The sequence below is a fragment of the Camellia sinensis genome, chromosome 5 (assembly GCF_055761805.1).
Source record: "Camellia sinensis isolate YWXY chromosome 5, ASM5576180v1, whole genome shotgun sequence".
NCBI lineage: Eukaryota > Viridiplantae > Streptophyta > Magnoliopsida > Ericales > Theaceae > Camellia > Camellia sinensis.
Genome location: NC_138965.1, coordinates 206875887 through 206899194, shown reverse-complemented (window position 1 = coordinate 206899194; position 23308 = coordinate 206875887). Strand labels below are relative to the sequence as shown.

General features: G+C 29.2%; 1 protein-coding gene across 1 annotated transcript; it reads left to right on the top strand.

Annotated features, from left to right (window-relative positions):
• Nucleotides 1–12824: 12824 nt before the first annotated feature.
• On the top strand, nt 12825–22771 carry LOC114286694 (uncharacterized). Its single transcript, XM_028229898.2, has 4 exons — nt 12825–13727; nt 19926–20516; nt 21121–21412; nt 22373–22771. Exons 1-4 carry the CDS (start codon nt 13134–13136, stop codon nt 22408–22410), a joined length of 1515 nt encoding a protein of 504 aa, XP_028085699.2. The 5' UTR covers nt 12825–13133; the 3' UTR covers nt 22411–22771.
• The last annotated feature ends 537 nt before the right edge of the window (nt 22772–23308 follow it).

Sequence of the window (23308 nt, the reverse complement as noted above, 5' to 3'; positions counted from 1 at the left end):
TCTTATATTACCCAAGACACCAATTCAAAGCTCGTGCAATCCATGCTGTGAATCATAGATGAATACAAACGCTTCATTTGTTTCGATGAAAAATATATTTTTGATATGTAAGAATTTAGGAGAAAGTGAATTTGATAGTGAGATAAAACATGATTGTGAAATGTAATATTTATGAAGATATCATATAAATTAATTCATTATTTTTATTTTCTCTATACCACGAAACAAAAACAAAGAAAAATACTTTTTCTGAAAAATAGTTTTTACAAAGAATATGTATATATTTTTATGTTTAATTATGACTCTAAATTGATATTCTAATGGTTGTAATAGTGGTGGTAAAAGTGACTGAAAAAATAAACATGTATAAATTTAGACACTGTAAAATTCGGATATGTTGTACTCAATTTATTTTATTTTTTATTTTATTTACTCAATGTTATGTTTTGAATATAACCCTGAATTACGTCTTATTGCTTGAATAGTGGGTTTTTGAAGGGAAAAAAAAAATGTTTTGATATTTATATTGGCGTTTGTGAGATGACATGAAACATAATCAATGCTACGTACATAGAAATTATATATAAAAACATACTTAAAATGTTTAATGTATAATTCAAATTCATTTAAAATACATATCATATTATATATATATATTATATTAAAAGGAATGCTTTTTTCATACTGAGATGGTACATTATATAAGTTTACTTTTTTTTAACAGAGCAAATGTTTACTTTTATATATATATAGTGGTGTGGCACATGCGATGCATGTGCAATTCAGATAAATAAGCATAAAAACAAATAATAAAGAAATTAATGCCATAATATGTATATTGTCTAAATGGTAAGAGTGTTCTTAATGAAACCCAAGGTCTTGGGTTCAAATCTTACTCATGCCTTTGAATAACATTTTTTTATTTTAGGATAGAAAAATTTGCACGTGGCAGAAGGAGAAGCTACCACACTATTAGACACCAAGTCATGTGCTCACATATATAATAGTATAGATATATATATATATATTTAGTTTTTATTTCTTTTGAACAAATCCACACAAATCTCAATTTCAATTACACCATACTTCTCTCTTTTCACAAATTCAGATAAATTAAAAAACCCAATTCAAGTTTTACACATAAATCTAACTACAAAACCTATAGGGATTATACTTTGAAACTCTTTCATGTATCATTCTATACAATCACAATTCACCAATTATATTTTGAAAATCTTCATTATATCATTTTATACAATCAAAAAACATGAACAAATTGTTAGATTCCCTCTCTCACTTCCTTTACCACTACCCAAACTCCTCTTCTCCATCACCAATTTCTCGAAGATATTGTTCGGTTTTTGAATTTCTTACTTGAATGTAGACAAAGTGTCACTCTTCTCTGTAAGTCCTCTCTCTCTCTCTATTTACTTTTTTGTTGATTTTTTTTATATGTTTTTTTAAAGCAAGAAAAAAAATACTATATAAAGTTGTGAGTTATTACTTTTATCTGTGAATTCCTTTAGTTCTGTTTAGGACTCAAACATATAATTTAATATCATATAAATTTATTATATATATTTATTTAGGCTATATTTTTGTAGTACAAAAGATTAAAATTATCAAATAGAATGTTTTTTTTTTGTGTTCAAATTTAATATAATTTAAAATTATTATTGTAACAACTCAATTTTTTAATTATTTTGTATAATTTATACTAATATTATTTAATCTTAGTTCGAAAAATATATAATTTATTATATATTATTATGTGTAATTTTGTAAAATAATATAATTATTAAAAATTTAGAGGTCAAAATATAAATAATAATAAGATAGATAATATAAATAATAATAATAATGGTTGTGGTACTAAAATAAATAAATAATTTTTTATTGATATACGATAAAGTATAATTTAATTAGAAATTAAATTATTTATATAGTTATATTAAAATATTAAGTCAAAAAATAATTATTTTAAATATTTATTAAGAATAAGAACGAATTTATATAATTATTAATCGAATGTTGATTTGACTCACGTATGCGCCTTACCTCCCTATAAAAGGGAGGCGTGTCACCTGTAGAGGAAGAGAAAAGGAAAAGAAAGGAAAGAGAGGAAAGAAGAAAGAAAGGAAAGAGAGGAAAGAAGATAGAGAAAAAAATAATAGAAATTAAAAAGGTTTTTGGTGGTGGAAAGAAAGAGTGAAATATTAAAATTAAGGTGAGTTATATTATATCTTGAGTTACTAACATATATTTTACGTATGTTTTGACTTATCAAAATCTGTTTTAATTAAGTTATGTTTTATTAGTATATTAATAAAAATTATGTTTTCTAAAGGTTTCAGTTACGTGGATTATTTTCTGAACTCTATTTGCTTAAAATGAAATCCATGGATATGTGTGTTTATATTTTAAAGAATATTTGACTATAACCTTATATACAATTATATTTTGTAAGTAGTACCACGGGAGTCCCATGCTTTGGGGGACTTAAATAACCATTGGCCTCTGTTTGGTTACTTTGTAAGCAAAGTGCTGTGCGGAGCTAAGTGCTACACTATTGTGGGAGCCACCTCTAGAATCCGTACGAGCCACCTCTTGAATCCGTACCTCTGTTCTGTGCGAACCAAAGTACTGTGCGAAGCTAAGTGCTACATTATCGTGGGAGCCACCTCTAGAATCCGTACGAGCCACCTCTAGAATCCGTACCTCTGTTCTGTTCTATTCAGTACCGTGGTTATGGTCATTTACTTACATAATTCTGTATTTCAGTTTCTGCCACTTAAATGAAAATAATCTCAGTTTTGCTACTTAAAGGATTATTTGTTCCAACTAAGCTATCTCAAATGTTTTAGCCTAACTAACTATCCATGGTTATTTCGTGTCCCTTATACTCTTGGTATAATATTTCGCACTCTGTCATGTGCTTATAATTGTTTACCAATTTTTAGGAACCAATGCAATTCAAAAATAGCCTTTGGAAAGTCTTAGATGCGGGGCTGCGGAATAGACCCACACAACACTTTATGATATTTTTCTATGTAAATATCGACATTTTTGGTTAATAATTCTGTAATAAAAATAGAAGTTCCGATGATTATTTTGGTATCTTTATTTAAATATTACTTCCGTTCACGTTATTCGATTTGTTTAAGAATTGGACGTAAGTAACCTCAGTTACTGGCCATTATGATGATTAACCCTTAGGTACAGGGAGCGGGTCGTGACAATTATATATATATATAAAATTTGTATTTTGTGTTATATATATTTTTATTTTGTTTTATCGTATCGTGTCATTTTCGATCAATGTCTGGTTCGTGTCGTGTCAAAAAATTTTATTATTAATTAAAAATATAATAACCAATTTTATATGGATTATATTTGAGAAATACTTATTTTCTATATATTTTTCATCGTGTATTTGGTTTTCTCGTTATCAGATTTCTTTTATATAGTTGATATTTTAATTTAATTATTATGATATTTAAAAAATAATTATCTCAATATACAAATAAATAAATAAATAAGACAAAATGTGCTTAATTATGTATATCGCATTGATCAAATTAATTTTCTTTTATATTTTTATTTTTTGTCTATATTATTAATGTCTTAATATTAATTTATATTTAATTTTTTATTTAACATGAAATTATTTATTACAAAACATTTATATTGAATTTAAATTTTATATACCTATATACAATATGTATGAATAATTCAAAAAGCAAATTAAAGAAAAAATCAATACTCTACATAATTAATTTATGTATTTTTTTCTTAATCTAATCACAACATATTTGTATTTAATCTTTTAAATAAAATTTGTGTAGATCTATTTATACATGATTTTATTTTTCAAATAAATATAAAAATAAAAAATTAGAATCATTTTTATTTTTATATTATTAATTCTTTTTCTAATTTAGCTATTATTTTTAATATCAAAATGAGCGCTTATTTACTATCTTATAATTTAATATATATCATATAAAATTATTATATAATAATTACACTTTTATAGCAAAATAGAACTAAAATTATCAAAATAAACAAATAATTTAACTAAATTTATTATACATAAGTATTTAAATAACACTTTTATAGAACGATAATGCCAAGATTATTAAAATAAATAATTAAAATTAATATTATTCTTTTGTAACACATATCATAATATAATACACTATGAGTTATGATCAAGTCATAATTTATATATTATAGAAGTTTTTATTGTTTATATTTTTTTTAGAAAAAATATTTTGATATAAGTGAAATTCATGATTTTTGATAAATTTGATTAACACAATTGAGGATTTGATTTCAAATTGAGAATACACTTTTTTTATTATAATTTTGAAAAAAAAAATATTATTATGGGCCTTTTACATAATATTAAATATGATGACAAAAAATTTCATCAATCATTAACAAATCTGTTTTATTTAACTTTCAATTGTTAAAATTTTTTACACATAAAATATTAAGACTTAAAAAATTAATTTTTTATTTTAAAAATAATTTTTTGTGCATCACACAAATCACCTACTAGTTTATATCATGTAACAATCGAATCTCTATCGCACATTATTTTTCTGTGCATATTTTTTGACATAAATTATGTACATAATTTTACTGTCTTATGATGAGTGGAGGGTATATATGATTGACACATAAGCCTTGTTTGGAAAGTTGATTATTTTAGTAGGTTATTTTAATTTTTAACTATTTTAATAGGTTAAAATATTTATATTTGAGAAGAGAATTGGATTTTTTTGTAGTTAGATGTGATGTTTGTGAGAGAGAAAATGAAATGATTATAGATTTAAAGTGATATTTTATCTTATTAATTATTCCAGTTTATTTTATATTTTAATGAATTTTAGTCTAAAAAACAAAAAAAAAAATTCTTTTGCCAAACACCCCTAGAATATCTTATTGGTATATAATAATTTTCTAACATCAATAATACGAAGGCCTCATTTAGAAACAAACTATTTCGGTAATTTTTTGACTTTTTATAAAAAAACTAGCGGTCGGGCACACACGATGTGTGTGCATATTGAAACAATATTATTTATAAAAAAAAAATTTTATACATCATAAAAAAAAATTATTATAAATAATTTCTCAAGATATCCTATATCTTTCTCTTTTTTTTTTTTCTTTTTAATTTGTAACTTAGATTGAAGTTTATATGTTGGAAAAATAAAAAAAATAAAAAATCATAAAAATGAGTGTAAAATCCTCATCATATTGTATATATATACATATTTTTTGTTTTATTTGTAATTTTGTTTGAACTTTTATATGGTGGGGAAAAAAAAATCATACAAATATGAGCCTAAAATCCATATTATAATGTATACATTCCTTCTTCTTCTTTTTCTTTTTTTTTTTTCTTTTTTGAATGAACATGATCAACAAAATGAAAACGTGAATTTTCCATTGAGAAGTTATTAGTTCTAAACTGCTAATTAATAAACTACTACTATATTTCATATTTTCTATTCATAATTTCTGAAGTTCTTATATTTTTATTCGTATATTCTTTTTGGACCAAAATTTGGAGGTTTGGATGGCCTAGGAGGAACAATTATTTTGTATTCATATTTTCTCAAGTTCTTATGTGCTACCTAAAAATTAAGGAAGCAACAGGCTAATAGATCAATACCCCTATCTGAATTGGTTTATCAGAATTTTTATGATACATCATAATAAAGTAATAAAGTAATAATTTTTTTAAAAAAAATATTAAGAAACATTAAAGAAAAGAGTTTCAGTTTAATTTTTTTTACAGAGAACTGGAAGAAGAAGAAAAAACTTTACAGTATACAATCTATATTTTACATACCAATGACATAAAAATAAATTATATAAAGAAAATATACCTGACAGTACTTATTTTTATATTTTTACTTGAGTAGCAGTCGCTTTCAAAATTAACAAAATGATTGAGATGATCCAAAGGTAAAAATACAACTGTTAGTTAATATTTTTTTAAAATATTATCTCTAATGAGACGATCCAAAGGTAAAAATACACCCAAAATAGATGCAAAAACACAAACCCATTAAACATTGATTCACAAACACCCAAATACCATTCTCCTCAAACAAAATATGAAAAATTAAAAGCAAACCCATAATAATATATGTTTCCAATTCTGTTATTTCTTGCTGCTTTTACCTTCAGAGTGGCCACTTCCTGCCCCCTCGACCGCCTTCTTCGCAGCCTTCTCTTGAAGTGCCTTCCCATCGCTACACATATGCATGAATATAAACAAATCTGAACCGTAATTAAGCAACCAATTACTATCAAAACTATTTGAATTTTAGGGGCAAAAAAAAAAAAAAAAAAAAACAATTGAACCTTTCACGACGCTGCTTGGGGATTAATCCATCGTCCTTGCCTTTACCCTTGGCGGTACCTCGAGCCTAAGCTCTTTCGCGATCACGATCCCTCTGGTTACCACGTTAGATCGAATCAAGGAAAACCCATCATACATATCTACCTATACATAAACAAACATATTTATATACAATCAAAATTGAGAATTGAGAATGTATGTACCTATACATAAACAAACATATTTATATACAATCAAAATTGAGAATTGAGAATTGATTTGATGAATTAGAATGTGAATTTGAATCGAAGACATGAAAAATTGTCGAGCAAAAACCAAAATTGCAGAATTTTTTATGAAGTTGCAGAATTTTTTTTTGCAAAATGCAGTGCATAGTTCAGTGAATTCATACATAAGAGAACTTACCAAATAGAAACACAACCAATCATATATCCATAGGCTGCTTTCAAGTCTTATGAAGTTGCAGTTTTTTTTATGAAGTTGGAGAATTTTTTTTTGTTGCAGATTTTTTTTTTGCAAAAATGCAGTGCAGTTATTAGGAATAGTTCAGTGAATTCAGAACAAAATGCAATGATGCTATAACTGCATGAGGACTGGAGACGTGGGAAGTGGGAAAGTGAATTGGTTGTTTCAATTTACGATTTTATCCCTAATTGAAACTGATGTAAGTGTAAGAAATTAAGGTCATTTTAGGGGAAATTGGAAAAAAATTTTGAGAAGTGGCTTCATGACACCAAAATTGGTGTTGGCTTTTAATAATAGAATAGATATATAGAAAAATAAAAAAAGTGATGTAATAACTTATAGTGATTTTTTGACTTTTTTACTAAAACATATAATTGCCAAACAAGGTCTAAGTGTCTAGAATTAAATTTTTTTTAAAAAGGGTAATTTACAAATACATTCCCTGAGATTTGATTAAAATACGATCACTCTCTGTGATTCTAAAAATTACATTTCACCTCATGAGATTTTAATTTTATAACAAATCGTCCATTTTATTAATAAATCATGAAATCAATTAATAGTTTTTAAAGATGTTAGAAATATGTTTCAATTAATTATTTAAGTAATTTTATTATTGTATGGGAGAACAGTTATGAATTTCATTTTTTAAGTTAATTTTGTTAAATAAAAAATTCTAATAATGGAATATTTATAATTTTTCAAATTATAAGAAACAATTTATACTTTAAACAAATCTCAAGAGATGTATTTATAATTTACTCTTTAAAAAAAAATTATATAATTGAAATATTATTTTATTATGACTCATATCCCATCTAAAATAAACGTTAATTATAAAATTTATATTTTTTGTATTATTTTTATGGTTTAATTATGAATATTGTGCTCGTTTGGCAAGTGGGTTTGGGATAGGTTGAGATTATTATAGTCAGAAAAAAAATATAATAAACTTTTTAGTTTCCGGCCAAAAGTTGTTACATTTAAATCTTAATCATTACAATTTTTTTTTTTTACAAAAATCAAAACAAGTCAAAAAACCAAATCCCAAATGAGACTATTTTGGAGTGTTTTCCGGACTTACTTTTAACCACTTTTTTAAGTTTTGTAGTAAAAGTTAAAAGTTAATTTTTTGGTATTTAAAAACATTTGGAAAGTTGGTTTTCAGCCACTGGTGAAATTACAATTCTACCCAACATGGGTCAAAATATGTTACATGGGTGAAGTTGTAAATATTTTAAATTTAATGGGAAAAATTTGGTCATTTTATTGTGATTTGACATCATAAACAAATATTAATAAAAAAAATCAAAAGCAATTTTTTATCAACTTCCCCAATCATTTGTCTAAAAAGGCCAAAAGTTTGGTTAAAAGCTAAAAAATTACTTTTTACCATATTCTCAAAATAGGCCTTTAGCCTAAGGCTAAAATAATTAAAAAATTAAAAAAAACCTTGCCACATCTCAAACGAAGCCATTATTTGATAAAATATAAGCCTTGTTTGAGAAGTTGGCTATTTTAATAAGTTACTTTTAGCTTTTGATTATTTTAATAAGTTAAAATTTTTATATTTAGAAAGATGATTAATTTTTTTTATAATTGGATGTGATGTTTGTGAGAGAAAAAATAAAATAATTATGATTTTAATGTAATATTTTATCTTATTAACTATTTTAGTTAATTTTATCTTCTTTTATAAATTTTAGTTCTTTTTTTTTTCTTTTTCTTTTATAAAAAAACCTCTTGCTAAATCGGGCCATAGATAAATATACAACAATGATTCATTTTACTAATTTGAAAGCCCTAAATTCTTTAAAAAAAAAAAAAAAAACCTAAAATCAAAACATCACCTCATGAATGAAACCACTCTCTAAAGCTCTTTTAAAGTGCATAATTTAGAGTTCCCAAATAATTTTTTTTTTTGATAGATATATCAGTTGGAAAATTGCCATGACAGTGCGCATGGAAGTCGGCCCTCCTATTGCCAATTTGCCAAACCTCAACTCACGGCTTCTAGAGGAGTCCCACTTCAGCAAATTGCTAAGCCCCACGCGCAGTTAAACATGTCACCCCTTCACGCGCACCCAATGAACCAACCAAACCTAACCCATCTTTGTCTGTTTGTGCAAATACTTTCACTTGTGGGCATTCATCCACTTTGGTCAATCAACTTCCCCCAGTCATTTCCACTTATTGATATGCCAAATCAAAATGTCCCCCACCAAAAACAAAACTACAAATGTTATGCATAATTCATATCCACAATTCTCATTCATTAAACATAATTATTAACATTAACTTCTCTATTTGCTATTCATAATTCTTAAAAATATAAAGACATAGAAATGTCAACGAGTAAAGGACAGCAGTGAATAGATTCACAGTAATTAATATTTGATACAAATTAAAACTTTCGAATCCTTTCACATTGAATTTTAGTCAAATTTAAGGGTTTTTTTTTTAAGGTCCTTGATCTTATGATTTTATAGCATAAAGGACATCAAATATTTTGATGATGTCTAAGGTCCATCAACAATATTTTCATAATGTCTAAGGTCCCTCAACCTTGATCCAGAGAAATTTCAGTCCAGAGAAAATTGGTCCAGAGAAATTTCAGTCCAGAGAAAATTGGTCTAGAGAAATTTCAGTCCAAATTTCTCTGGAAAATCTAATTATTCTCAGAATTTTATGCAGAGGGAGCCACACATACACCATGCATATTTTTGGTGAATGTTTGTGCACTGATAATCAAGAAATGTCTTTTTTATCTTGAAGAAGTTTACGAATGATTTTTTTTTGTTTCCCCTTCCCTTTTATCACTTGATGCAAGTTCTTCCCAATTCTTAAGAAAAAACAATGTATTGGCTGTAAATTCAAAATTCTTTCTACCATTGTGTTTCGTATACAATTCGTGGCCTTTATATTTCCGCTTCAGTCTTCCATTAATGGGAGAGTTCTGCAACTTCTTCAGCGCCGAATCATGACCATTGTCATCATCTCACATCACAGAGAAAATTGGTCCAGAGAAATTCCGGGAAGAATTTCTCTGGACCAACCCTAATAAAATTTAGTTCAAAAATCAAAGAATTTCTCTGGTTTCAACCTAGAGAAAATTCAATTCAAAAACCAGAGAATTTCTCTGGTTTCAACTTCAAATGAAAAAAAAAAATTCAATTCACAATTTGCAACCTGGAATGCTTAATTTGAAACCCAGAGAATTTCTCTGGACTAGCATTGCTATTGCTTGTGGTGAACCCAACACAACTGCAATTGTTCCAGCACTTTTCCATACAATCGCTAATGCTTAAGCCCGAATTATCGTCACAGTCACTGGATTCGGCCGAGTTGGAAGTGAAGGCTCGGAGCAATAATGAGATGAAAAGGACTTTTACTTGACTACTTTGCCTCTTGTAGAACACAGAGAGGCTGAGGTTTTAAACTCCAGGTTTATCTTCTTGTTCGACATCTTCATCAACCTCTATATCAGTAACTAAACAGCACAAATGCTGCACAAACTTTATTACCAAGAAACAACAACAATACCAAAAGTACACATATACAAGAACACATCATTTGTGTAGTTGACAGATATAATACAATCTGTAGAAGGGGAAATTGAATCAGTTAGACTCTAGACGAATTTTCTCTGGACTTCACAGAGAAATTCTAGTTTACAGAGATTTTCTCTGGTCCAATTTTCTCTGAACTTCACATTTCACAGAGAATTTCTCTGGTCGAATTTTCTCTGGACTTTACAGAGAAATTCCTCTTCCATTTCTTGTTCTTTTGCATCTTGCTTCCCAGATTGATCATCACACTTGTTCATTGTAAGGTGCAAATCTAAAGCATTAGGGACAGAAGAGTAGGGAAAGTGTATGAAATAGACTGTAAAAGCTTGACGGAATAGTAGGGAAAACAGGGGATGATGAATTAAAATGAAATTAAAGGGGTTCAAGAACTTGAAACCCTAGAATGAGAAAGTGTATGAAAGAGGAGGAGGAAGAGGAACCTCGTTGATTATCGCCCTACATGTCCACAATTCCACTTCTTGGAGACCAATTAAGCATTCGACGAACGATGAGAGTGATGATTCATCGCCGATTGCATAGCAGCTTCGCAATTGGAGTTTCTTGAGCTGTTTACAACTCCTCCAGAGCCAACTGAGGCCGTAATCGCAGTGTTGAATCCCGGACAAACCTAGGGTTTCTAATTGAAGTTTGGTTTCGGAGTTTCCGATCATTGAATCGGTCAAATTGAGTTTGTGTAAATCGAATTGTCCAGTGTTGAAGACGATCGAGAGGTCTTTCAGTGAGTGGAAAGAGATGAGCCAGTGAAACTTTCATCTGATATATGTTTAGGGACCTTAGACATCAAAAAATAATTTTGTGGATCTCTTCCATTACGAAAAGTGGAAGAGGGACCCTAGACCGATTTTCCCCAAATTTAAACCTAAATTTTGTTAATTTATTACAAAATATTGAGATATATGATTAAAAATATGCTGGGCGATATATTGGAAATTGATAAAAACTTTTGCTTTTATTTTCTTTTTCATATTATACTTTATGCAATATTATGTTCATATTACAAATTGCTAAGACGAAACACTCCATCTGAAATATCCGAAAAAGTCTAATTGCGCATATATATATATATATATATATATATATATATGTTGAAATATGAGTTACCTTTTAAATGAATTTAGGTGTCCTTTGGCAAACTTAACTTTTTGACTTTTTTAACCTAGGAGTTTTTTATTCGTTTGGTTTTTTTATTTAGCTTTTTTGACTTTTTTGCATTGGAATGACAAAATTACCCTCCATTTGGAAATGATGTTTTTTTGACTTTTTGTTTGTATGTGGATTAATTTGGTAATTTTGCATCAAAAGTCAAGTGTTTTATCATTTTGTGATTTTGTGACTTTTTTTTATCCTTATGTGCTTATTTAGTCCCAATATGTTTACCAAACCAGGGCTTAGTAGGGAGATTTATTAGAAAATTCTTTTTCAAATATTTGTATTTCAATTAGTTCATAACATATACTTATATTTCAATAAATACTATTATTTACACATTTGATTCATCATATCATAATTTTCATATTTAAGGTATTTTATGAACAATTTCATTCTTACAAATATTTTGACCGGTTAACAACTTGGTAATGTGAATATTCATATTTTACAATGTGAATATTCACATTGACGGTGTGAACATTATAAATATTATTATTAAGGGCATGTTTGATTGGGTGGATTAGAGCATGGGATTGAGATTATTAATCCGTGGGCCCAATTATCCTATGTTTGTTTTAACATTTTGGTTTAGGATAATTAATCCAATGGATTATTAATCCAACAAATTTATTGGATTATTAGTAATGGAGTAGGGGTGAGATTATTAATCCAATGGATATTAATCCAATTGGATAGTGAATCTCACACTAATTTAATAGAATTATTAATATTTCACTATTAGTTTTGTGAATCAAATATGACCTAAGGATATTTTGATAACTATGTACTTATTGAGATATAAAAAAAAAAAAATTAAGTTAAATATAAGTAGGAAAAGGATTTATAAATAAATGCCCCAATTTGATATCATTTAAAATAGGGGGATGCACCAATAAATCCCAAATTAATAACTTATACACTATTTAGTCCTAAGAGTTTTCTTATAGACTGAAAGGTCCCATTACCATGTTTCAAACATCAGATTAATGTTTCGAATATTAGATTTCGAACATCAGATTAATGTTTCAAACATTAGATTGATGTGCAAATGGGACTAAATAGAGCATAAGAAAACTTTTAGGACTAAATGGTTCAACTTTTCAAAAACTAAGACTTATGGGTAAATTTTATATTAAAATATATTTAATATTTGAGAAAATATTTTTATGTGATTATTTGATCGATTAATTGTGCACGCTCTTTCAACGCGTGAGTAATGCATTTCAGAATAGTTGGTCGACGCACTAATCTTCCCCTTAGACATTTCGATTTCGTTCATACATGATAGGTATATCATTCACACCTTTTTTACAAAACCTTACTTTCTAAGAAACCAAACAAACAAGACGATCAAGATTCATGACCCGAGTAAATTAAAATACAACACTTGGAATCTCTATTAAAATATATGTAATCTCGCCCTCTTTTCTCTCCTTCCTGATAACAAAAACAAATACCATCAGACAAACACTCCTTTTCTCCTTTTATATTTATATAACAATCACACTTCTACTTGCCCGGAATTCCGTGGACTTCAATCAACAGTTATGGAGTTTTTCACCAAAGTTAAAGCAGTAAAACTCCGAAGCCACCTCGACAAGTACCTAGCGGCCGACGACGACAAAGAAACAGTGCGACAGAGCCGCCAGGGCTCGGCCCGAAAATCCCGGTGGCTGGTTGAACCCGTCGACGGAAACCCACAACTCATACGGCTCAAAGGCATACACGGCAGCTACCTGGCCGCCTCCGCCGCCCCTTTCCTCCTGGGCATGACCGGAAACAAGGTCGTTCAGGCCAAACACGATGACTCGTCGGAGACGACGACGGAGTGGCAGCCGATCAGAGATGGGTTTCAGGTGAAGCTGAAGGCGGCGGCGGGAGGGACTTATTTGAGGGCCAACGGCGGAACGCCGCCGTGGAGGAACACCGTCACGCATGATATTCCGTTGGCCGGTTCGACGCATAATTGGGTTTTGTGGGAGGCGGAGGCTGTGGAGATACCGGAGAATGAGGCGTTGAATGATTATTTGTCGTTGGTTTCGAGTTTTTCGTCACTTTCCGATGAGGTTTTTGGGTCGGAGGAGGTTGAGTCGCCGATGTCTATACGGTCCTACAATTCTCCCAAGTTGTCTACGAAGAAGGTACGTTTTCTTTTTCTTTTTTATTTTTCAAAATATGACATCACAATAAAACTTATATATAAAAAAAAAAATCTCAATCGAGGAAAGGAAAATTCTAATAAACACAGAAGAATAATAGTCATATACAAGTAGAGAGTTTGAATTATGAGCAATGCTAGATATCATGAAAAAATTTTCATGAAAATAATCATGAAAGATTTATCACCCTTAGATTACACTTAAAATAAAATACCACACACTAATCAAGGTAATCCAAATGTCATAAATTTTTCATGACCAATTTCATGAAAGTTTTTTCATGATCCCTATCTTTTCTCTTGAATTATTGATCTTTTAGGAAGGTGTAAGGTTTAAACTAAATATATTTTCTTAATTTGTTTTTTTGAAATATTATGGTTATGAAAATTTGTCTTAAATCTTATCTATAAAATTAGTGTTTGGTATAGATTTAAAGTTAATAGAATGCTAGACAAATTCACAATAAATGTAGACTACTAATTTTATTTATTTTAAAATAATATGAGTAATTTTTTTTAGTATGTAATATTACTAATTTAAAAATAGTCTTACATGGGAAGATGGTGATTTTTGCAATTTTTTTTTTGTAATCTTTATTTAATTTAATTTCTAATATATGAGATAAGGTTTTCGATTTATCAATGATGTTTTAGAGATAGGGCGGTGTAGGGAATTATTTGCTATTGATTTTCCAAGTCCTCTCAAGTGTTTAGTCTCAACCATGACAACATAGATATGTGCCTGACAAAGGGCAAAATTATAGCTGTTTGGGAGTACTAATATCATCAATTGAGGAATTACAAAATGTATTAGGCAGGTTACTTTTTTATTCTTTAACTAATTAACAAAATGCAAGTCAATATTATTTTATATGTACTGTAAATTTTTTCACTATATTATTTGTTAAGAGCATATGTAAATACTATCACATTACATTATACTTTTATTTTATTTTATTGAAAAGAATGATACTTAATACATTATATATTTGATAATAAATTATCTAACAAAGTATCTCAAAGCACAAGATGTATTCCAAAATGATAAAGAAACCTTCACGTAAGGAGGATATATAGGTCATAAAAGAAGGAAACCTCTATGTAAACATAAAAAAATAAATCATTACTGAACACTTTCACAATCTGTTAGTCATCGTAAGTGATAATTGTGATGCCAATCCTCACTACCTCTACATTACAAAATAAATAATCACATTAGACCGGAGAGTACCAAATAATTACCTCTCATAAGAACATGCTTAATTAATTATGTTAGCAATAATGCCATGAGTGGAAAAGTGCAAAAAAAATTAAATAAATAATAAATAATAAACAAAAAAAAACAAAAATTCTGACTTGAGCTAAAGCATAAAAAATTCTCCTCTGATGCAGCTTCATTTCAATTGAACGAAAATCTTTTTTTTTTTGTTTTTTTGATTGAAAATTGGGCAAAAGTTACCATCTAGTCCAACTGATATCTTATACTGGTTTGATCCTTGATAATTCTGCAAATAAGGTGGTGTTTGGCAAGTTGGGTTGGGGCTAAAATAGCCACAAAAGACAAAACAGGCTATTTTAGCCACAACAAACAAAACATCACATCCAACCCATAATCATTACACTATTCTCTCACAAAAAAAATCAAAAAAGCCAAAAAGCCAAAAAGCCCTTCCCAAACCAAACTTTTTAGCCCAGGCTAAAATAGTCAAGAAAGTTAAAAAGCCAAAAAGCCAACCCACTTCCCAAACGGAGGCTAAGTACCTTTTATGCTTAAAAAAGAAAATAATATTTGACTTCACTTTTTTTTATGCGAATTGGCAAATTATATGTTATATGTGTATATTATTGCCTCTTTCAATATTTTTTAAAGCCTTATATTATATGTATATTTTCATTGAAAACTATATGAAATATTAAAAAAAAAATCATTAATGGCCTCTCCCAATTTTTTATATTTACTTTGGCCCCCCAATGTAAGAATTTTGGCCCCCCTCCTCCTAGTGAGTTTTACATGTACACGTGGCGCTAGAGTATTAAAAAGAAAATTGGTGAAATCTCTAAAAAAATATGTAATGAAATTTCAATTAGTGAATAATTGATTGAAAAGTTGGCAAACTTATTGGCTTGTAAGAGCATCCACAGTGGCGCTGCTAACGATAGTGTTAGTGTCAGTTGTTAAGTTTTAGTTAGGGAAGGGAAGGTTGTGGTGCTGCAGTGGATCTGCCAACATGTGTGTTAGTGGTGTGTATTAGTGTCAGTTGTTAAGTTGTTTGTTATCTGCAGCGAGCCTTCTAGCGAGGGAAGGGAATCATTTTTTTGTCTTACCGGTTGATCGGCCGGTTGACCAATCAACGGAATTTTTTTTTTTTTTTACTTGTTGGGATTTTTTTTTGGACTTGAAATTTTTTATTAAACTAATTTATTTATTTATTTTATTTATTATATACACACACATATATATATTTAACACACCCCTTAACACATCCATTACACTACCACTTACTCTCTAAAATTAATAAAACTCTTAACACATCTTAACAAATATTTTTGAGTCCCACCTTATTATTTTTTGTCATATAACACATACCTTAATACACATTTTTTTAGCCATCTCTGTGGATGTCCTAAGAGATAGCTAACAGTAAAAAAAGGTAGGGTTCTCTAGTTTTGGCACTAGCTTTTTAGCCAAAATGCTTTACTGTGAGGGGTAAAAAAAAATTCAAAAAATATGCAACAATGATTCATCCCATTAAAAACATCACCACTAATAGTACTAATGCATTAAAAAAGTAAAAAAAAAAAAAAATACAACTTCAAGACCAAAATATCACATCATTAATAGCGGGATCCACTGCCACTTAATTAGTGGGAGCACTAATTAATGCTCCAAGCATTTTTCAAAAATATGTCTGTTCCAACCAAAAAACTTTCTAAATCCCAATAGGTGATGGTTCTGATCCCACCACTTTCAAAAGTTTATATGCCTTTTTAGGCCAAGTTTGAAAAGATAAAAAAAAAGTTAAAAAATTAAAAAATTATTTAAAAAATTAAAAAGTTAACACTATTTAGCAAAAATTAATAATTACTGCTGCACAATTTTCAATCTTAATTTTTTTTTATAAATTAATTTTTACAATTTTTTAATACATATTTTTTTATAAAAAGTTAAAAAGTTAACACAAATATCTATATTTTTTTCCTTAATTTTTTAGTCTAAAAAGATAAAAAGTATACTTATTTAGGACACTCTAAACAACCCCTTAATTGTGTTTGGATTAAAGACTAGAGCAAGATTGAAAATTTAAGGATGATTGAATAGGAGATCTAACCCACCACAAAAGATTTTTTATTTTTTTTATTATTATTATTATTTTGTTGATTTTATTCCAACTGAATCTACTATTGGGCCAAGATAGATGTTACCTACCCTAAGGACAATCTAACAAATGAAAATGGAGCAAGGATCCTGTAGAGTGAAATTTTCTTAAAATTTTCTAGAGTGCTACATTGTGTGGTTGAGATTTACTGGCAAGTCACATCAGAAAAATTGTTGTGACTTGCCAGTAAATCTCAACCACACAATGTAGCACTCTAGGAAATTTTAGGAAGATTTCACTCTAGAGGATCCTTAGGGATGGAAATGACCACAAAGCACTAGCTCACCACTAAAATAGCACCAACATTTACACTTGGACATTAGTCAAAGGTCTCGTTTGGGAACAGATTAATTAACAATTTTTTAGTTATTTAGTTAAAATATGAGTTAAAAAAATTAATATATTTGGGGTGACTTTTTAATTTTTTACGAAAAGATGTGCAAAAAGTAGAGAAAAAAGAGAATTTTTAATTTTTTGATATGAGTTGTTGGCTTTTTAGCTAATTTAATAATTTTTTAACTTTTTGACTAAAAAGGAGAGTTCCCAAACGAGGCCAAAGTTGTCATTAATTCTCAACAATAATGTTATATGAAAAATGTTACAAATTCTAAATTTTCTACCAAATAAATGATTAAATGTCTCACATAATTATTCATTTAGTACAAAATTTGATATTTCTAATATTATCCAAATCGTAAGATTCATTCAATTAATACAATAATATATAAAATGATAAATAAAATATAATACACAAATAGAGTTGTCGTAGCATTATTGAATTTTCAATTCCTTTTCAAAGGAAATTAATTTTGTTCACACATTATTTACAAAATCCTCTATTGAGATTAGTTAAAATAGTGGGGCTGATTTCATTTAATAGACTCCATTGTTTTAATTAATTAGGGATAAAAAATTTATTTACCAATCTATCAAGTGGGTAAACAAAGCTCGATTCATTTCATGTTAAAATAGTACCAATAGCAATCTATATATCTTTTTTAGATAGTACATATATTAGAAATATAAAAATATTTATCTATGATAAAAAAAAATACACTCCCATGAATATTTGGCAACAATATTCTTAATTTTATTTATTTATTTATTTATTTATTTATTATTTTGATAAGATTTGTTTATATAGATAGTAACTATTGTACTTAAATTGTCCAACTTTCCGAGTCTTTGATATTAATGAAAAAAATTCAACTATTTATTTAAACAGCCTAAAATGTTGGCTCTAAAAGCAACCTCATAAGTAAAATTGTTAATGCAAAAGTTAGGTAATTAACTATTTACTAGTTCTAATTTCAAAAGTTGAAAATTTAAGGATCACTAGCATCTTATAAATGTAATATAGAGTTATCAAAATTTTTTAAAAAAATATGAACAATAAATATAATTAAAAAAGATTTGGTTTTAAACTTGATCATTATGTTCAGATTTGTAGAATTCACCATAGGTTTAGTTTTAATAATTTGAACAATTTATTTTATAGAGCCTTGTAGATATAATTTATGAAAAAATTAAGTTAATCCAATAATCATAATTCTTTATTTGTTCTGTCTTTGAAAAATAGATGACAAATATATAATTTTTTTTATAAATATTATCTACTTTTTCATAGATAATATATATAGAAAATCTTAAAATATAAATAATTCAAATTACTGAAACAACATTCATTGTGTCTCACGAATATAACCATAACAAAAAAAAATTAAAAAGAATAATTTGACAATTTATTAAAATTTTTAAATTTTTGAACTAATTTTAATTCTTTGAAAACAAACCTTTCTGAAAGGCAAACCTAACGACATTATTAGAGAAGTGTCACATCCACTCAATTTTCTCTTCCACAATCTCTACAAATAAGATAATAAATAAAATTTAAAAAGTTAATTCACACGCCAATTGACATGATACACACATTATATATCTTGCTGTCATTTGTGAGAATTGGAGAATATTGTGTGTGATGAAACATGATTCATTTTTAAATTTTTATTATTATTTTAGTCTGATATTTTTTGATTTTTTTAATTTTTATAAAAAAAATAAATATAATTTAAATGTGACATTTTATTTTATTTAAACAAAATAATTAATTTTAACCCATAACTATTTTAACCCAGATAAACATATCAAACCTAACCTATTAAAACGAAATTGAGAGACTGCACAACAGTGATTGTTGTGCGTCAAAATAGGTCCATTTCGAGATTTATTTTGATAATTCGAACCGTTTATATTTTAAAATACATCAAGTAAAATATGTTTATAAAAAATTAAGTTAATCGGATATCGTTTACTTATTTATCTATTTATATTTATATTTATTTTAATACTTTAAATCATAATTATTATTTATTTTTGTAAATATAAATATAATAAATGAATGAATAAAAGATATTCAATTAATTTAATTTTTTATAAATATATTTTACTTAATGTATTTTAAAATACAAATAATACGAATTATCAAAAATAACTCCAAAATTAGCCTATTTTGACGCACAACAATTGCTGCTGCGCAGCGCAGCAGCAACCCCAATGTCAAACCACAGACAAATCTCGTGATTTTTTTTAGACATGCTCAACCTAAAACCGTGTCACTTGTAATTTACGCCGTAAAATGTGGCTGTCCCGCACTGGATCTAGCCTTTCCTCATCTGTCTGTCCGTCCCTACATAGCTATATAAAAACCCACCTCTCCTTGTCCGAGTTGAACTTCCCAACTCCCTCTGTAAAAACCTCCCAAAAATCCAGACCTAATTCCCCATTATTTTTGGCTTTCCTTTCAGACCGGCATGGATCTCTTCCGCAACGCCAAGGCGGTGCGCCTCCGCAGCCACCACGACAAGTACCTCCTCGCCGACGACGACGAAGACTCCGTCACTCAAGACCGCAACGGCTCCGCCAAGAACGCCCGCTGGACCGTCGAATTCGTCGACGACGACAGCGGCGGAGCCAACTTCCTCCGCCTCAAATCCTGCTTCGAAAAGTACCTCACCGCCTCGAACCAGCCATTCCTCCTCGGCATGACCGGTCACAAGGTCGTTCAGAGCTCGCCGGCTGGCCGGCTCGACTCGTCGGTGGAGTGGGAGCCGATTCGGGAGGGGAATCAGGTGAAGTTGAAGACGAGGTACGGCCACTTCCTCCGCGCGAACGGCGGCGTTCCGCCGTGGAGGAATTCGGTTACGCATGATATTCCTCACCGGACTGCTACTCAGGATTGGATCCTTTGGGAGGTTCATGTTGTTGAGATTGTGATTGTTCATTCGCCCAAACCTAAAGCGGTTGTTCAGGCTGTGCCGCGATTGGATGAGTTTGCTTCTGATTCGAGCTCGCCTTCCACTCATTCTGCTAAATCTAATAGTTTTGGACGACAAGAGGTTTCGATTTCCATTGCTAAATTATCTTAATTTACATCAAATCTCACTTTAGTCTTTCAATTAGAGAATATTCAATTGGGGATGACAGATAGAGTTTTAAAAGGATTTTGATGAAAATTTGATGAGAGGTTTGGAGTAATTGGTATCAAATTGAGTTTTTTAAATCAAATTAAATATTACCAAAAAAAAAAAAAAAATTAGTGAAGCTATGGAGATGCTCTTAGAAAATAAAGTAGTGAAGAGAAAATTTTTTGAAAATCACATAAAGCATTTTTGAGGGATATTTTTTATCCTTTCTATTTTTTAAAATTATTTTTCCGCAAAATTGGATTTTGTTTGGGTTTAGAAAATAAAATACAGTGGAGAATAAAATATAGTGAAAAAATAAAGAAGAAAAAGGCAAAAAAAAAAAAATGCCATATGACAAGGTCACATAACAATTTTTGTTAGACAATTTAACTCCAAAATAAGTGCAAGGGGAATAATTGTTGCAATTGAAAAATGAGTAATAAGGTGAGATATGATGTAATGGAATTGCTGTTGATACAATTTCTCGTGAATTAGATTTTGATTTTGTTGGGGCTTTTTTTTCCCCTTCTTGCAGTCTATTGATTCTGTGGGTAGTTCACCGCCTAAGGCAGCTGATGGGCGGGCTATATATTACAGTGTTGCAGATGAATTTGGTAATGTCAATGAGGGTGACGAGGGGCATTGTATTACATTTAAAGGGAATGGGGTTGATGAATTAACTCGGAGGCTGGAAGATGAGACAGGTATTGAGGACATTGCTGTGTGTTCGCGAAGTCCATTGAATGGGAAGCTTTACCCACTTCGCTTACAGCTTCCTCCCAACAATGTGACTATGCATGTTGTTGTGGTTCCGTCCTCCTCAAAAGGTGAGTTTTTTTTTTTTTTTTGGAGTGATATACTAGTTTATGTCTTGCTTCAGTATATTAGTTGTTTTGCGAAAATGCATTTACTTTGTATACTCGTTTCTGATTTTGAATTTGTGTATGACGTGGAAATGAACAAACGAATTCGATTTCAAAATCAAAACCCTTTGATTTTAGGAGTTGCTTTTGATTTTTATTTTTTTGAAACCAGATGGATGGTGTCCATAAAAGCCCACTTTTGTGGCTCAACTCAACCTTTATTAGGAATGGACTCCTTGCGAAAACAATATTAGCTAGAAGGATTAGAGGGTTCGGTATTTTGGTATTGTGGATCTTGTTTGCTGTCATATCTTATTTTGGATGGCTTTATATTTGCAATCAAATACAAGTAGGATGGTAGGGGGAGGTAATCGAAAAAAATAAGGTTGAGTTGAAGGTCAATTCTCTTTTGTGTCATGTCTGGCCTTTGGAGGTTTTGAAAAAACATCCAATTTTGAAAGTCATATCTAAAAACCACACATCCAATTTTGAAATTGAATGTTATTGTTTGAAATGATTTAAATTTTTTTGGTGTCTTAAATGGATGCAGGAGCCTAATAGAATTTCTTTTGGATTTTTTTTTCTTGTTTTAAAATTTTCCCCCTTTAAAGTCTTTTTGAATTTTGTTGACTTGCTTCTGCCTCATAATACCTGTCTACTTTTGTTTTTCTCGTTTTTGTTTTTCTTTTAGCACTTCCATGTATCTTTATGTCTCTGTTGAGTATTTTGATTAGCACAACTTTAAGATCCTTATGAAAAAGATTTCAGCAGGCAATCACCGAGGAAATGTTTGACCCGTTGATCTATTTTGCACTAATGCATAGGTCTCCATTATTCACTTATCTCCGTTGTTGTTGTTGTTGTTGTTGTTTTTTTTTTTTTTATTTTTTTTTTTTTATTTTTTTTTATTTTTATTTTTATCAGTGGCGCGAGACTTTGCAAAAGCAGGAATTACATTGTGAAACGTGCTGGGAGACATCACAATTTTGCTTATGATCCAAATTCATGCAACTAGATATCTTGTACATTCTATTTCAGGCCTACCCTTTTGCTTGTTGAAAAATGCAGAGAAATAAGTTTTTGTGAGGTTTGCAACTCTTGCCTTGCTGTGTTCATTGTTGTACTATAGCAGTAAGTGATTACAGTCTAGTAGATGATGAACAAAAAAAAGACATTCTAGCAATCTCAGTGGAACAAACTTAGATCTAGCTAAACCATTTGTAATAATGCAAAAATCTTTTCTACAGTTCTACTTGGGATTCAAATTTCTTGGGGGCTTTTGTATCTGATTCTGTTGTAAATTTATTTGTACAATTTTTGTTAGTTGAGAGGTTTATGGTTTAGATGACTTGTCTTGCATGCTAAGAAGTAAGACACTTCTAAGAAGGCATAATCGTGTTATGTCCGTGTTGGACACTGACACGCTCTAGACAATTTCTTGAAAATGTTCAACACTCTTCAAAGCATAGCCCTTGTTTAGGAAGTTGGCTATTTTAGTAGGTTAAAATAGTTGTATTTGGGAAGAAAGTTGGATTTTTTTTATAATTGAATGTGATGTTTGTGAGAGAAAAAGTAAAATGATTATGGATTTAATGTGATGTTTGTCTTATTGGCTAATTTAGTCTATTTCGTCTTTTTGTAAATTTTAGCTAAAAATTTCCAAACCCAACTTGCCAAACATCGCCCATGTCTTATTTTTAAAATTTTTTTTAATGACTCGGACACTTTTTGGATACTTAGAGGACACGTGTCTATCGATTAAACACATGTGAAACTAATTATAAGTTTGAACAAAATAACTTAAGATACAATAATAAAACACAAATTATATAAATTTATAAAAATTAGTATCATATTATA